At 41.8% G+C, this 18323-nt stretch overlaps 1 protein-coding gene across 1 annotated transcript in view; it reads right to left on the bottom strand.

Moving 5' to 3' along the window:
* Positions 1–46: 46 nt before the first annotated feature.
* gpat2 (glycerol-3-phosphate acyltransferase 2, mitochondrial) overlaps positions 47–18323 on the bottom strand; it is a 71623-nt gene continuing 53346 nt past the window's right edge. The window contains exons 10-22 of the mRNA XM_080738650.1: positions 17368–17547; positions 16720–16818; positions 15726–15808; positions 10161–10279; positions 8974–9044; positions 8028–8188; positions 7815–7918; positions 5960–6144; positions 5283–5360; positions 4690–4812; positions 4434–4554; positions 2601–2656; positions 47–869 (exon numbers count right to left, since the gene is read on the bottom strand). Of these exons, the coding sequence (XP_080594776.1) occupies positions 753–869; positions 2601–2656; positions 4434–4554; positions 4690–4812; positions 5283–5360; positions 5960–6144; positions 7815–7918; positions 8028–8188; positions 8974–9044; positions 10161–10279; positions 15726–15808; positions 16720–16818; positions 17368–17547 (1497 nt within the window). The 3' untranslated portion in view covers positions 47–752. The remainder of the gene's footprint in view (positions 870–2600; positions 2657–4433; positions 4555–4689; positions 4813–5282; positions 5361–5959; positions 6145–7814; positions 7919–8027; positions 8189–8973; positions 9045–10160; positions 10280–15725; positions 15809–16719; positions 16819–17367; positions 17548–18323) is intronic.

Raw genomic sequence — 18323 nt, 5'->3', positions numbered from 1 at the left:
TGTCTAAAGACTTACCGGTACGTTTTTTTCCTTGGAGGAACTTTAGAACTGGCTGTAATTCAAGTACAGCTCATTGCTCATAATTCATCGACCTGCTGCTATCATCCCTCAGGAGCCCATTTGTCTATGCTAATTAGCTTTTTTAAATTGACCTTAAGAGGACTCATTACCTTGGATACATTCCACCACTGAAGGACCCATTGAATATTAAAGCCAGACATGCACAAGGACATTTTGATTTTTTTAATCCTTGGCTTACATCACACGCCATTGTCACAGTATCTTACTGGAAATGCTATACTGTACATTCAGATAAAAAAAACAATGTCTAATATCTCTGTGTGTGTGTGTGTGTGTGCGTGCGTGCGTGCGCGTGTGTGTGTGTGTGTGTTTTTAAACATAATGAAATACTTTTCCACAGACCAGCAGAAAATTACAATGGTTAAGGACTATATACCTTATGGCACTATGGCCAACGAAAAACTGTATGCAGTTCTCAAAAAACAACACTGGGTGTCACTACTGCTTCAAATATAAAAAACAAAACCTTTGGGGTGGCACCAATGGCCCAAACATAGAAACCCCAACTTGAACAAATGCTGTTTGAATGTTAAAGGAAAAACATGACACTGAAATATACTGAATGAATATACTGTGAACTCTAAATTATAATGGTCAACAGGAAATGTAAGAGACAGATTTTCTTCCCTCTAAACGTGTGTCAGTCGTAGATGTATTGTGAGAAACGTGTGTCAGTCGTAGATGTATTGTGAGATGAAGCACTGCAGTTTCTGTTGGTTGTCAGCCAGCTGGAAGCGGGGGCTGACTGACAGAAACATGCCGCTTCCTTGCTGCTCCTCCACAATGACCTGCAGACACAGACACACATTGATATGATAATGTCAACAAGAGTACACCCCCCCCCCCATTTAAAATAAATAAATAAATAACATCTATATAATGCCAAAGAACTTAGAACAGACAATACAGCACTGTTAAAATTAAAGAAAGAAAATATGTAAAGAAGAATAAACCGTTTATTGACGGTAGTGGTTCCCGCATGTGAACTTTGAGAGAGGCTCTTAACTTGAGATCATCCCATCATCTTTTGCCTTTGTTGGCTGCATAAAAACTGCCAGCAGCTTTCCCTAATTCCCTTCTGACATGTGGAACTTCTAAAGCCTGGGAGCCTCAAGCACAAACATCGATTGATGTAAAATGGTATAGAGAAGGGAGATAATGCGACAGCCCATATATGAAGCCTCTGTGGCTAAATATAGTGAAGGGAGGCTGCTCTATTTTTGCAGGCAATGATTGCCAAACCACATAGTGCTACTGTATACAGTGCAGAGGGTGAACTGAATGAGTGCCAGACGGTCTCCAGTGATTTAAAGACCAAAGATGTTGCACCCATGCACTGTACATGGGCGATTTGTACTTAAACTTTCCTCATCAAAGTGTATACAGCACAGGGTTGGGCTCTAGTTAATATAGTCTTTATTATTGATATCATTACATTATTATTATATAATTACTCTAGAGACAGGAAATCTCTTCATTAATTTAAGAGCCAGGAACACATTGTTTGTGTTAGCATATATACAGTATTAATGCGACCGTAGGTCGCAGTTTAGTATGTGAACGGTTACAGCTTGACCATATCTCTGTCTATAACGCCTGACACTATGGTTCCCCTAACACATCACTGTGACATTACAGGTGGTGACATCACTGTGATGTCAGGGGAACCACACTAACAGACTCCCATTGTCCCTGATGTCATCAATATTAAGCCCATATCTAACAGGACTTCATATGGGGATGCCCATATATGGAGGCCACATCGTCCACATACCACACCAACAGAATCCATATATGGCCAAGACAGCCCATGTCTGTGTGGCTGGTTCTACAGACAAGGATCTCCATGTATGGGCATAAAAGGGATTTATGTATGATGTCAGATGTCATAGACGTCATTGAAATCTTGCATATTCAGAACCGGACCTGCATTGCTCTCTGGATTCACCTTTGATCTTAAAGGGCCGTTTATAGTTACGTATGCTTGATTTTGTGTATGTTCGCCACATAGAAGACAAAAGTTCGCCACGTAGTTCATGCGTATGTACGTTTGTATCGGTTTTAATCCATCGGGTTGAGTGTTGTCCGTAAGGTTACATACAGAGACAAAAACGGACAGACCTACGGAGCTAACGGATTAAATCACTCTCCCCCTCCGTTTCTAGTGTAGACTTGCGGTCCTTATGTATTACTATGCAATGCATAGTAATAGAAGAAGTGTAAAGTACCATGCATAGTATGCATGGTACTTTACACTTCTTCCAACAAGCTGACCAGACCAGAAGCAGTGGGCCAGGGTTCGGCTTAATTTCTTGCCTGATAACTCCAAATTGGATGGGGATGGAGTATCAAGATAAAGTAGTAATTATTATCAATTACAGGCACCTGGGGTCTGGTTGGTGCCTGAATAGAATCAATTCTAAAGCTAACGTGGTGCTCAAATTATGTTTAGAGTCAGAGCTACATTTAGACAAAAAAAACAAAAAAACAACAACAACACACAGGCGGCTGTCACTTACCCCCAAGTCTATTAGCGTTCTCACTGCAGTGCGTGCCACTTCCTCAGAGCAGCTCTCTATGAAATGTGGCACAAAGACTCACATACATCAAAACCGCAGACAGCTTTTCAATATGCTTTTTAAACACCACCTCCAGATAACACTAAAGCCATTACCAGTCTGATGGATGGCATATTATGCAGCGTAATGCTAAAAAGCGTGGTTCCTCTTTGCCTTATTACATATGGCTCTTTTCCACCACAAGAATTAAGCAAACTGCAGTGTGCTGTGTAACATATTTTCTGGATCTGTTTCTATAAAAAGGTTCTCAGAATCTAATTTAGGCCCTGCTGAGGAAGTGGTACTAAGCCTGAGTACTGGGAACCCAGAACATAAACTTTCAAAACTGTTCAAAAATAGCTGATCTACAAGCTCACAATGTGTCACAAAATGCGACACATCTGGAGCTTGTAGATTGGCTATTTTTGATTCTTATATATTTTTAAAAATATGTATTTCCCCCTTCAGGATTGGTTTCCGGTTATAATGGAAACTCTACAAAAATATGATCGCAAGAACTTCACGGGTTCTGGAAATTCAATTTGTAGTAGAATAGAGCCATTACTGAGGAAGGCAGTGTGAGATTTGAAGTGTGGGAGTGTACAGTAGGTCTGTTCCTGTCTCTGGTGATAGTTGGCACGCACATGGACTGAACCAGTAGGAAGAGGCATAATGAAGAGCTTTTAAATTTAGACCATTAGAACAAAAAAAAAAAAATGTGTATGAACTTGTGCGAGCGTGTGTGTATGTGAGGGAGCGACTTGGTGGGTGGGATGCAGGAAATAGCACTCACCATAGTGCCATCTGTCCTTATGCGCCATGTTGCACAGATGCGAGTGTATTTGAGCAACACAGACATCCTCTGTATAAGAAAAGCACAGTTCAGTTCAACAAAAAATAGAAAAATGTACCTGGCAAATGGAGCCAGTTACTCCATTCCAAAGGGAAATGGGTATTGCATGCTTGGTCTATCACGACATGTAACTGGTTCCACAAGTTAATAATATATCTATAATGGTCGATCTAAAATGGTCTAGCAGCAGTATAGTCTTATAGACTTGTGGTCATTAATAATCATGAAAGGTGGGTGAAATGGAAAAAAATGGGAAAATGGCTTGGGTGGAGAGATCAAGTATCAAGGACACAGGAGGACACCAATACATATTCATTATGAGTTCATATAGGGCACAAGCTGTTTTAATACTCTCACAGCTCCATACAATCTATACCACACGCTGCAAGAAAAAGACTCCGAACATCATGAAAGATAGCAGCCATCCCGCCCATTCCCTGTTCTCACTCCTCCCATCCAAAAAACGTTACCAGAGCATCAAATCGCACACCACTCGTTTCAGTAATAGTTTTTTTGCCCAGGCAGTCAGGTTGCTCAACGAAGGGATGAAAGTGAAACGTAGGTGAACATGGGCACTGTACGCATTTTTAAACGGTACACTGTTACACTGTATGGTATTGTCGTTGTTGGGAATTGTCTTGTGTGGCCTGCATGGTATGTGGGTCCACACTCCTGGCACAAGCATTTCATTGTATCTGTACCTGTATGGATATGTGTGACAATAAAACTGAACCTGAACCTGAGTAATGTCTCCCACGTATAAAAACAGACACTTAATTTGTATACTCTAGAAACAATGAATATAGGATTTTACTGTGTCTATACTGTACATGTATACCTGTAGTACCCATTTCGGTAGCACTTTACTAGGCTGGAGATGCAAGCACGCACGCACACACACGCACACAAACACACACACACACACACGCACGCACACACACCTGGCAGAGGAGTATGAAGGAGGTCCAGTCCCTGTGTGGCAGAGCGCAGTGCCCTCAGATGCCCAGATAGCAAACTACAGAGGAAGAGGAGCATCTCTGGACACTGGGATGGCTGGCTCAACTAGAGGGACAAAACAACGTCAGGAGGTTGACAGGAGGAGGGGGTTTAGTGAGATAAGGTGGATGCACTAAGAACAACGGACGAAAGTCCGGATGATTTACAGTACGCGCCGATGTGTGTGTGTGTCTTCTGTACCTTGTAGAAACGTGACTCTCCATCTTCAGAGTCAGACTCATCATGGTACGGGTCATCAGAGGTGCTCCAGGACAGGGTGCCCAGTTTCTTGTAGGCATCACAGGCAGGAGCATCCCTGAGAACCTGGCCACAGCACACAGAGTCAGAGAACAAGAGTCAGGTAGGGAGCTGGGAGCCATTTCTATTGCATAATAGAAGTGTTCTTTCATTTCAAATTCACATAGGATAGATATGTACTGGTGTGTGCATCAGCAGAGATGTCACAAGGGGGGGGGAAGTGGGACTGAGTTAATAGGGCCCAAGGTGGAGGGGCCTTCATTATTTAGCTATTGAAAAATAGCAGATATACAAGCTCGCTTGTAGATCTGCTATTTTTCAAGTCGTGAAAATGTGTGCAAATCTTTGAATAGATGCATTTTTTAAGGGAACATTTGTAACTCAAATTTGCCTCTGGGGGGGGGGGGTCCCTGGAACTGAATATTTTGAGAAGGGAAACATAGATTTTATAGACCCCTGTGCATCAGATTTTCCACCTTGATGGTGTTTTATTGATTTCCGGGCGTGTGTTGGTGTGCGCTTTTGTCTTACTGTACCTCCTCCATGATCAGGACACCACAGCGCACCAGGCTGTCCACTGCTTCCACAGCAAAACCGTTAGCAGATTGACAAGGCTGGAGAGAGGAGAGAGAGCACGAGACAGAGAGACAATGAGAGAGCTATTGAGTGAGCTCAGTTCTACTTCTAAATGCTTAATGCTCTGATTCGCCTCGGGGACAACAGGGAGTTAGCGAGGCCAAATAGCTTTGACGCATCACACATCTGAGAATTGCTGAGGGAGGACAGCTGCCAGACAGCATTAAATGTGTAGCGGAGATGTTGGTTAAAATGAGAGGAGGAGAGATAGCAGGCCGCAGGGCCAGAGGTAAGAAAGGTATTAGCCGGTGAGAAATTGGAAGCTAGGCGCGGCAGCAAGGAGAAAAAAAAAAAAAAGACTCGACGAATGGAGATGAAGGCAGCGGTGAGCAAAGAGGGCAAGAAATAGTATTTATGGCTTGGATTAAGAGCCCTTGATGTCAGATGGAACACACTCGCGCTCTCACACACACACACACACACACCTCTCGCTGGCTAAGTTAGAGGAGGCGGTGCAAGATGAATGGTTGTTCGGCTCCATTAAATGTCCACTGAATAAGATACGCTGGATGGACTCTGGTGTGTGCGCGCGTGTACTGTACGTGCATGTTTATGTGTGATGTGAATTGATGCTCACCGGCATAAAGCCCGGAGGCAAGAGGTGGCAGAGCTGCAGGGCTCGCTCAGTTAGCTCCGTCTGACACAGAGCCACATCAAACTCCACGTCAGCTTTGGCCTCGTCCCCACCCGCCTCAGCACTCCTCACCCCGCTGCCGATGCCACTGCCAGCCACGTCACACAGCATTGCAGACACAGAGCATGCTGGAAACACAAGCATAGGCCGGTTAATCATCTTGTTGGATAATAGTGCACAAACACGTCACTTAGACAGGCCTTTATTGATAGTACAGTAGGTAGACAGGAACCTGGGAGAGAGACGGGGAGTGACATGGTCACAACCAGGTCGTCGGGATCGGGATTTGAACCCGCGACATGCCATCAGGCATTAGAGCCTATGTGGTATGTGCCTGGACCGCTAGGCCAGCAGACGTACAGGCCTTTTCGACAATGCAATGATTATGTCTAAGGATTATTTCTATAGACACTGCCCTTAAAGGGGAATGCCGCTCATTTTCAACATTGAACTATGTAATTAATATATACCTTGGAGTTGTGTGGAAATAAGAAAGAAAGTCCCCCCCCCCCCCCTTCTGTGTTGCCTAGAACTGGAGGATTGATTGTGGGGGTTGGCTTGCACTGTCTTGTACACTTTGATGACATCATAGGGGGGGACCTTTTTTTCTTATTATTTCCAAACGCCAAGGTATATTAATGACATAATTCAATGTTGAAAATGAGTGGTATTCCCCCTTTAAGATTAACAAATGGAACATTGTAGGCATAAAACGGTGTCTTCTGGCCTCAAGAAGTCTACAGTATGTAGGCCTGCATACCAGCTTGGATTATTAGATTATTTTGGGTGACATAAATGGGCTAAGCAGAATGTTAATAAATACAAAATATAGATAATCAAAAAGTTCCATAGTTCCAACTATCTAACCATAATCCACTGCCCAAAATATTACCCAAAAATCGACAAAACTGTTGTCCTGGCCTGATTATCTGACTGAAGCTAGAGAAGCGGTCCACTCAGTGAGTGGGTGGCTCGAGCCAATCTACAGTTGTCTTCGTTTAGCCTCATATTTAATTAATGGCCTGAATGCACTTTTTCCTCCTCATTGTGGCTGTTAAATCTCACAGGAGGATTTGCAGAAAAACTACTCATGCATTATAATTACTGTAGTTTTGTTAAATTGGGATTATTGAAGGGTTAACAGGGCCAGGGGACCAGAGAGACCGAAGTTTTCCAAATTAATTGTTTGAAATCTTGTTTGGTCCTTCCAGGGACTATAATTTGGTTTAATATTTTTTTCCTCAAAAGTGTTTGTTATTTAAATGTATTATGTACATTCTTACATTCACTGCGATTAAATATCATTCTTAAAATACAAATCGCTTTCTAATAATCAGCATCAGCCCAGAAGAAAAGACGTTGGCCAACCCATATTGGATAATAGAATCTCAGTGTGTCACACAAACTGGAGTGAATCGAGGATCTACCAGCTAGCAAAGCATCACAGTGACTGCATATCCACTGGCTTCATATTGCTCCTGATTACTTTCTCTCTTTGCCGTCAATAGCAAGCATGCTCTGCTGAGTATTCCTGACAGTGCTGAGACCTCAGCATGTTTCATATTGCTCAGACTGTCGAGTGCTAATGGAAATAGATATTTCTTACAACCAAAGAGTTGTCACTTCGAAAAACAAGCCTTTAGTCTGCCTGTCTGTCAGCGAAAGTTGCTCTGACCAGCACTTCCTCACAAGCAACTGTTTTCGAGCTGCCAGCTAAAAAACAGTACAGTCCAACTAGGTAGGGGAGCTGACGTTGAGGCTCAGATACAAAATGTTGAAGACGTGGATGGTCACTTACCGCCAACAGCCTCCAATATGAAGGTGTGTGTGAGAATGTGGGTATGTTGAGAGAGACTCAGGGTGGCAGATAGGGAAGGGCGAGGGATGATGAATGGGTCTTTCCTAGGAGTGTTGGAGGAAAAGGGGGTTAGCGATGATGGAGGAGGTTACTTTTGTTTGGCATATCTGAACAGATCCCCATCAGTTCTGCCTTCATAGGCTGAAGACCTACCTGGAGGGTATGCCTGCGATGATGAGGTGAGGGGTGAGGTGGCGAAGAGAATGGCAGACCACCTCCACCAAACTACCCCCGAACCCCACATCCATATCCCTCAACAGGACCTCCTCTATCAGCCAGACCACATCACGGCAGAGGGCAGATAGATACACTCCCTGGAGGAAGAGGATAAGTGATGGGAGAACATTTCACTCACACAAAAACAAAACAAGCAAAAACTCAAATCCCCATAATCCATCGGGAGAAAACGAAATTAGGAAATGTAACCCACCGTTGGAAGCAATTGAATGATCTGCAGGAAAATGGTTTTATCTCGGACACACACAAGCACGGATGGCCGTGGTTATAATCGTACTTTACCGGGTGAAAGAAAAGACGAATCGCTGTTCATCCAAATGTAACCGGATTACTTCCGGGACTAGTGGTGCATTCATGGAGCAGGTAAAAACACTGAAAAACCCATTAATTATATACCAGGGAACCACTGTGTTAAAGCAAAAAAAATGAAAAAGAAATAAACAAGACAAAATTGTCAATTTGTCAATATAAAAGCTTTTGAGAAGGTAATCATCATGCATTATTGAAACTAATAAGGGAATGCAATACCTGTAGAGAGATGAGGAAAAGTAATAACAAAGAAGTGGCGATAACACGGGAGGCGTAGATTAGATGGAGATGAGGGAGCATAGCTCAAGAAAACACTGATGCATGCTGACACAATATAGAAAGCATTTTGGTTTATGGGTGCTTTGCTTATGCTGTAGTGCTTATTGAGGGAACAGCACACACACACACACACACACACACACACACACACACACACACACACACACACACACACACACACACACACACACACACACACACACACACACACACACACACACACACACACACACACACACACACACACACACACACACACACACACAACTCATACCTTGCGGTGTCTGTGCAGCAGAAGACCAGACATCACACTGGTGGACATCACAGCCATGCAGGAAGTGGTGGCTACACAAAGCGTGAACAAAGCAGAAACAAATGCCAAACATCTCATCAAGCTGGATGAATTGATTCCGCAGGGGTAAGTATAGTACTGTAGGCACCCAAGAATAACATCAGAATAAAGACACCCTCAAACAAACATTAATACAAGTATACAGACGTATACATCCTATTCAATCATCCTGCCTAACAGCTCATCCGCACTGCCCGCGATGCGATGCGACGTGATGCGATGCGACGCGATGTGACGCGAGCGATGAAATCTCATTAAAATACATTTGTTTCAATGAGGAGGTCCTGACCTACCGCGAGCGACAACGCGTCGTGCCGCGACGTCGTCCACCCTTCTGGTTTTCGCTCGCGGAGCCTCTATTTGAGCGAGGTTTCGCGGCGACATTCATAGAGGTAAATGGCCATGTCCCGCCCCCCAAACACTTTATATTAATAATATAAGTGTCAAATCAAATCAAATAAATACATAATAATAATTATTATGTATTTATTTGATTGGTTCAGGCTACGGGTAACTTAACAGTTGACGACAGAGTAGCTGTTAAAATAGTCACAACTCTGTAATGCTACAGAGTCACAGAAAGTAAATTTCTGTTGCCACATATGCGTGCATCGTTATTAGGGATGGGACGATATGAAAATTTCATATCACGATTATTGTGTCAAAAGAAATCGCTTTATTTATCAAAATTATTGCGATAATCAAAATATCCCAAACATCCATTATCCTGGGCGGAACATTTGCCAAAATAGCAGATCTACAAGCTCACAACACGTCGCATTGCGACGCGTTGTGAGCTAGTAGATCGGCAATTTTTTGGCAAAGACATTTGATAAGAGTGAAAAAAAGACGTTATTTCCAGGTCTGTTTTACCAATTCGAGAGGGTTTAAGTGGTACCGGATAAGCAGCTCGGGAAATAAAAGCTGAATTGTTCCCAGTGCATGATGGAGGACGATATTATTATAAATGTAATCTCCATGATACGATTATCGTGAGTGTTTTTTTATCACGATAACTCTTATCGTCCCATCCCTAATCGTTATACATTCTGAACAAGCAAGGGAAGAATACATTGTGATTCGGATGAGGTACATAATCCCAGACTTACAGTAGATGAGGTGGAGGATGAGGGCGATGCCGAGGTCACGCTCCGACTGGACGAGTTGGGGCACACAGCGAGGAGGCAGCAACCACGATGTCAGCCTCTGACCGAAAATGGAGTCGGTGCTTTAATGAAGCAGATAAAACAAGGGGGAGGACAAAGCACAATTAGGAGAATAATGGGCTCGTTCCCACCTTCTCTTTTATAATTTAGCAATAGTGCCGCTCCATGAAGGACAGCTAGGCCTGATCATTAAGATTTAGCCGTCATGCCATCAGAAAGGTATTGTAGGTAACTGTCATTCATCTTCAGTGGACGTTTGCTGCATGACTCGGTGACAGTAATGAAGCCTAGGCTGTTTCTATTTATAGTATGTTATTTTTGCTTAAGTTTGTACCAGAGTTCTTAAGAGTTGTATATTTTTTATTTAGTCCAGTTTGGTTTCACATTGCAGCAATTCAAGTACACTATTTGCAGCGTTTGCTGGCAGCCCATTAAGTATCATTATTTGAGCCAAGTGGATGACTAAGACCAGATTTCTATGTAATGTGCAGGTTTCAAACAGGAAACACTCTAGAGATGAAGGCACTTTGGGTGCTGAAGGAGCTCATTATCAGCCTCAGTTATAAATGGAAATGTGCATAACAACTCGTCTGTGGTCTATCACAGGTAGAGCTCAAACGATACTGCATGAATGTCAACTATTATTCGTGCATTGTCAATGTGTCTCTATGTGAGGAGGAAAGGGTGTGAGAAAAACAAAAGATTAATGTGCAACTTTTTTTTATGTCACTGTGTGTGTGTGTGTGTGTGTGTGACATTAAAATGTCTTCATTAAGCAGGTCCTTGTGCAGATGTGTCATCTATTTTCAATGAATCAGCTCCTCCTCTACCCTGCAGAATGTGTCATCAAAAGAAAGAGACAAGCCTAAAAAAAAGAACCTAAGTAGGCTGACACAAATGAAGTCAGTGAATGTGGCACGGACAGCAGGGACGTGCAGAGAATGTTTGAGAGGCAGGGGCTGGAGTTTCTTAAAGGGCCTACACCATGCTTTTAAAACTATATTTTTTGTATAAATATATGCTCAAAATTGAGTCTTAGACAGGTTTTAACCCTCAAAAAACACTCTGACCATTCTTTTTGTTTGTTCTAGCTCTACTATAATGAGGCTCTCCAGCTGCAATACCAAAACGGCCTCTGTTTGCTCAGGGGCGCATCTAGTGGGGTTTTTCCAGGAAAAAAAAGAAGTTTTTTGAAAAAAAAAAAGTTTTGAAAAAAAAAAAAGTTTTTTGAAAAAAAGGTTTTTTGAAAAAAAAAAGTTTTTGAAAAAAAAAGTTTTTTGAAAAAAAAAAGTTTTGAAAAAAAAGTTTTTTGAAAAAAAAAAATTTTTTTTGAAAAAAAATTTTTGAAAAATTTTGATTTTTTTTTTTTGAAAAGTTTTGAAAAAAATTTTTTTGAAAAAAAATGTTTTTGAAAAAAAGAAAGTTTTGAAAAAAAAAAATTTTTGAATTTTTTTTTTTTTTGACTCTGAAAAAAAAAACGGGAATCCGAGAGTGACGTCACTCTCGTCAACTCTCAGAACAGCACTGTTCTGAGAACCCGTGGAAAGCTTTTCATCTCTGTCTGCCCAAAACCAGAGAAAGACACAACGGTCAGAAATAGGACTTTGTGAGGATAGAAGGTGCCAGTGGGACCCCAAAAAAAGGTTTTAAAGGTTGGTGCTTTCTTTGTGGTTTTTCTTTTTTTTTCCCTTTTCCCCCAACTACTCTATACCCCTACCCCCCAAAGCTAAAGAGAGAAAGAGAAAGATGAAAGATAAGAAAAAAGAAAAGAGTTAAGAGATTAGGGAGAGTAAAGAAAGTAAAGAAGCCAGCATGTTAACTCAATCTCGAGTGGCGCTTTATGTGTTGAGATCCAAAGTAAAGTAATAATTTGTAGTTCACACCTTTGGTTCAAGTGGAATGACAGTAAAAAGAAAAATATATTAATCGTTACTCCAAGGAGATATTTTGAAGGCTGTCGAAATATGAGATAAGAGGTTGCCAATGTGTATAAAAGTTTCCTGCAGAACCCCGGACTGCAAATTTAATTTTTTCTAGTTTCAAAAATGACATAAGGTCCTGCAGCCAAGAAGTGTTTGAAGGCGGTAGACGGTTTTTCCACATAAGAAGGATTCGACGACGAGCAATTAAAGAGGCAAATAAGATTATGTTTCTTTGTCTAGTGTTTATTCTGGTTCCCTCTTCAGGGACACCAAAAATGGCAATACGAGGTGATGGGTCCACATTTAGTCCTATTATTTCCGAAATTACCTCGAAAAAATATCTCCAATAGTCCACCAGGCTTGGGCATGACCAAAACATATGCGTCAGATCGGCTGGGGCTTGCGAGCATCTGTCACAGGTGTCAGAAACGTCTGGGTATATTCTTGATAATCTAGCTTTACTATAATGTATCCTATGAAGTACTTTAAATTGAATGAGACCGAGTCTCGCACAAGATGATGAAGAGTTAACAGCATTTAATGCAACGTCCCAAAACCTGACATATTGATACCCAGTTCGGTTTCCCACCCTATTTTGATCTTCGATAGAGCAGGAGGAGTCGCTGTCGTTAATAGGTTATATAAAAAAGAAATCTGGCCTTTTAATAGTTGATTTACTGGTAAGATAAGGTCAATGCCCGAAGCCGGTGGAATCTGTGGAAATGACAAAGTATTATGTCTAGCAAAGTTACGAATCTGGAAATATCGAAATAAGTCGAAGTGTTGTAACTGAAATGCTGAGCGTAACTGTGTGAAGCTGGCAAAAGTGCCATCTATATAGAGGTTTCCCAAACAAGACAAACCTTGTGTCGACCAGAAGGAAAATCTACCATCGGTTTTGCCCGGTTGAAATTGTTGGTTGTTACATAATGGTGTAGCTTGGGACCAGGATGTCCATCCAAAGTGTTGTCTAATTTGTTGCCAAATTCTTAAAGTGGAAATTACAAGAGGACTAGAAGAGTGTTGCTTAGGTTTAAGTGGGAGACTGCTGCATGCTAAAGCCTTTAAGGACGAAGAGTGACAGGAGTTAGATTCCAATTGAACCCAGCTGTCCTCGGTCTCTGAGAGCCAGAGTGCAATTTTAAACATATTTGCTGCCCAATAATAAGCCTGGAAATTAGGTAGGCCAAGTCCACCCTTTGATCTTTCCCTCTGAAGTAAAGGTTTACATATTCTTGGGGTTTTCCCGTTCCATATAAAATTTAAAATAATTGAGTCTAATTGTCGAAAGAATTGTTTGGGCAAGAAAATAGGTAAGCATTGAAATAAGTATAAGTATCTGGGGAGTATATTCATTTTGATGGTTTGCACTCTACTTGCAAGAGAAAGAGGTAGTGTGTTCCATCGGTGCAAGTCGTTTTTCACCTTTGCTGTTAAAGCTGTAAGGTTTTCTTTGCAGAGAGAGGGAATAGATCTAGTGACAATAATTCCTAAGTATTTAAATGTATTAGATAAGTTAAAGGGAATTCTACTTGGGGATATCGTCTTGGCTGGTTGATTGACAGGAAAGCATTCACTTTTCTGTACGTTCAACTTGTACCCTGAGAAGTTGCCAAATAGTTCAAGGGTAGTTAAAATATGTGGTATAGATTTTAATGGCTCTGAGACAAAGAGGAGCAGGTCGTCTGCGTACAAGGATACTTTGTGTTCGATTCCGTGTCTTGTAATACCTGTAAACAGCTTATTAGTCTTAAGAAAGAAAGCACCAACCTTACGTTAAGAACAATTCATGACTGTTAAGAAACGAACATACTTACTTGCTCAGTGTGATTTACTTGAAGATACAATGAAGATACAATGTACTGTATGTATGATATGTGAAACTGTGAATTGATGGCTATGTGAGAAATTTGTGGAATAAACTTTATATATAAAAAAAAAAAAGGTTTTAAAATAGAAAAAGTGAAAATTCATGGTGTAGGTCCTTTAAAGGGCCTTTTGGTGAAAATATCGAAAATAGCAGACCTCCAAGCTTGGAGCTTGGAGGTCGGCTATTTTCGGTGGATGGTACCACACTGATCTAAGCATAATCCATTATCATTCTCTAGAAGGTAAACTTGTATACTCTTATATTATTGTTGTTATTGTTATGTAATGGGTATTCCCTTTATCAAGTGTCCTTTATCTCCATATACATTTTTGTTTCCTTTCTTTTTCCTTTTTCCTTTTTTTTCCTTTTTTTATGATGAGCCATCAAAAAATCTGAACACTCTTATAATTAATCAATGTCTTAATTCATAAATACATAGGACAGGCATTCACAAGCTCGCAGCTTCAGCCTATTCCTTTTGATCACCTGTAACAATGATTATGTGGATGTACGACTTGTATAAATGTATGAGTTGATCAAATAAACGAAACTAAACGAAACAAAAAAAAGCAATACTGGAGATGTGGCATACCGGCATGGATTTCTACACATCAGAGAAGGCAATTATTTCAACATAAGATGCTTCATTCAAGTTCAGGAGAGTCTGGTACAAGGGCAATTCTCTTGAATGCTGCCTTCAGGTATGGCATGGAAAGAGGGCATTTACATGTATTTCACCATATAGTAAAAACCGCATTCATGGTCTGGAGAGGGCACTTTTTACAGACGGGTAAAATGGCAGGGGCTCAAGCCCCCTTTGATGTCTATGTGTGCACGTGCCTGACGGACAGACACAATGAGCACGTCTTTTCATAATGTAGGCCAGGCAGAAAGCACTTGATGGCTCATGCGTGGGTAAGGTTCCCAGCGAAGAACCTCACTGTCATTCTCTTCCCATCCATCAACCGCCTGTTATTTCCTTTGAGCTTCCCACTTTTGCGGACGAATTCCAGCTTAAAACTCAAGCGGAGATTGACAGTTTGGGATGACGTTTCCTGTTGGATTATCTGTTTCACTGGCACGGACTGCGTAATGTCGCTGCTCATTGGACTGAGTCTAAGAGGATGGGAACGCTCAGATTTATCAAGTTTAAGCTTTTACGCTGTTAAATTCATCAACAAAGTTGAGGCAAAAGTAACTTTTTAATTTCACAGATTTTGATGATAAAACGTCCAATACCCGCACGGCTAATCCCATTTTGAAAGGTTGACACACATGGCACAGTTTATTACAGCAGTGGTTCTCAACCTGTGGGTCGGGACCCCCAGGGGGTCCCCAAATTATTTTGGGGGGGTCACCAGATGATCAACTTAATGTGAAACATTGTTTTCTCACTCAACAGTGAACAAACCAACATAAGGTTTAAGTGTATATAGAGGGTATCTGCACATGTCTAAAGTGACAATTTAAGGACTTTTTAATACCTCTAAAATGACAAATTATACATTGGTCAAATTGTCAAATATTAGAGGCTGAAATTGTGAAAATATCCAATCTACACGCTCACAACGCCTCGCGAGGCGGTGTGAGCATGTAGATCTGCTATTTTCACAGTAGTACCATGTTATACAAAATGTAATGCCTCAAGGTCAGGGTGGGGGGTCCCCAGTTAAAATATGATTATTTTGGGGGTTGCGGACCACTGTACTACAGTACCTGTTGGTGAGGATTACAGGTAGCAACAGCTCCTGTAGAGGGCGCCATCCATCCACTCTGCACCGTCCTGTCCTACAAATCTCCTGTACAGACACACACACACACACATGCACGCACGCACGCACGCACACGTTTACCCCCATGTAGAATAGATCATATCTAAGTATGGCCACACGTTTACCCCCATGTAGAATAGATCATAATAAGTACGGCCACAAGCCACAAATAATGAGGTCCAAGCACAGAATTGAAAAAAAAGAAAAAAAAAATGTGTTCACAGTGAGATTTGAACTCGCATTGTACAATGTATTATCGCAAAATGAAATTAATGAATGGTTTGGAAAGCTGATGCATGTTACAGCTCAGTAGTCCTAATACCCAAGAATAACTTCTGCCACTAAAACATAATTGACAGAAGCCTTGAAAGAACAAATATTGTCATTTCATGCTTTCAAGGGCCATAATAAAATATCTGCCATCATCCGCAAGATAACCTGATTGGTTTAATGCAGCGCAACATCTGAGTTGCTTGGACCCTAAATAGTATATTACTGTATATCTGCAAGTCAGGGAATATTGAAGCTCCAATAAGCTAAGGTGGTGTTTTAATGTGCCTATGAAAACTTTCACTGAATCAGGTTTTATCATGCTGGAATAGTTAGGATTTACTCTTTCTTGCCTCTCCTGAGGTTAATTGGTTATCAATTCCACAGTCCACTCCCACCTACTGACACTGTCCATTAACGCTAATCTGGAGTTTAAACCTGCGTAACCCTTAAATCTCCAATCTCCATTCTCTGTCTGTGGAAAAGGCAATTACTGAACTCCAGCCTTTACATTAAAAGATCTTTCCTAAACATTGTAGGTAAAAGGCTGATTTACTCTGTGCAGTTAAATAGGCCACATCAATCTAGGGGCTTTAATATGTGTGTGTATAACGAGTCGTTAAACGATTAAGAGGCGCTTAATATTCCGATTTAGTTCCGTGGTGCACCTTGAGAGAGAAAGGCTGGGCGAAGTGGATCCTCACACACCCCCTCCATCCTCCACACAGAGCAGAATATAGGGTCCGCAAAGCAGAGCTCAGGCCAATCTGTGGACAAATGGAACATGCGCACACGCACGCACGCAAAAAGAGAAATATCAGAGTGTTAAACAAGTCACCCGTAGTGATCATATCATAATAAGGCCCTGCCTTTAGGAAGTACATTAAAGCAGCAATATCACTAATGAGCTGCATCTGCGATGAGCAGGAAGATAAAGAGGTAGCGAGTGGCGTGCGTGTTGCCTGTGTCTGTGCTGCTGCTGCTACTGCTGTGGATCAGCAGCAGTGAGCAAAATGGAGAGGAGCGGGCATTATTATGGCAATTAACCCAAAGCAACACCCACTCTTCAATAACCCGCAGAAAATATGCACAGGGGGCTATTGGCAATCACCATCATCTTACAAATTAGAAAGCACGCCTAATGTTATCAGCCAACTCTGGCTTGGAGGGCACAATTCTCAATGCTGCATTTTTAATTGTGATATATTCTGCGTGACCATTTTGCTCATTACTCCCCAAGGTTTAAGAGGTGGGTGTGCACGCTGTGTTCTTTGCGACAGTTCTTACAATAGTGTATGTGTATAGGGAACACACACCTGAAAGTCAGCCTTCGGTACACAGTCGTATGCGATGCCCACGGGGACCAGAGAGACATCAGACACAGCTCCATCGGTGATGAGTTGGCTGATGAGCGCCAGCCACTGGCCACCTCCACCTGACTGCCGCGACACACCCATGCTCAACGCCTGGCCTTCACCGAGCAGCTCGCATACCAGCTGAGGACGAATGAATACAGATGTGAACAAAAAGGCTAATCTGCATACAGTAATAACTTACGCATTATAGGAAATACGTGACCATCTTGTGGACTTCACATAACGTCACTGTCCGAACATAAATCACTGCTACTATTAACAGAAGTTAAACCTTGTGGTATTTGGCCACGTATCGCCAGGCCTCAATGTGTGTTATGTGCAGTCCATGATGGTTGCATATTTCACCATAAAACCGGCATTCTGGAGGACAGAGGAGGCAAGGAGGCAGAAATTTGGTATCGAGGAGGAAGATATTTGGGATCGGGATCTGACCCTAGTTTTCGTGTCTTATCAACACTTGTCATCAGGATTTTGTAGAGCAGGAGTTACAATAGGGAGGACGGGGACGATAAAGAGGACCTGTGAAGGGGCACTTCCAAAGATCCAGAGATACTTCCTTGGCCTCAAGTACTGTTTTCCTCTTTACAGACCAGAGAAAATTCAATTACTATTGAACAGTAGCTGAGCAGGCCTACACTCAATAAACAATAAAGGTCTATTAACAGTGAAATACAGCCAATAAACAAACCTGCTTTCTCACGCAGGGCCAATGTGCTTACTCACATAAATGGCCACTGGAAGAGTGAGAGAGAGAGAGAGAGAGAGAGAGAGAGTGAGAAAGAGAGAGAGAAAGGTCTTGCCTCACACATAAACAACGTGCTTACACTCCACCAGGGCTACAGTGCCTGAGATTAATGTCAGCCAGGGCTATTTTATTGAGCTGTACGGCATGATAT

The sequence above is a fragment of the Nannobrachium achirus genome (assembly GCF_963921795.1).
Source record: "Nannobrachium achirus genome assembly, chromosome: 12".
Taxonomy (NCBI): domain Eukaryota; kingdom Metazoa; phylum Chordata; class Actinopteri; order Myctophiformes; family Myctophidae; genus Nannobrachium; species Nannobrachium achirus.
The sequence above is the reverse complement of the archived record's forward strand: the minus strand, read 5'-3'. Positions and strand labels throughout refer to the sequence as shown.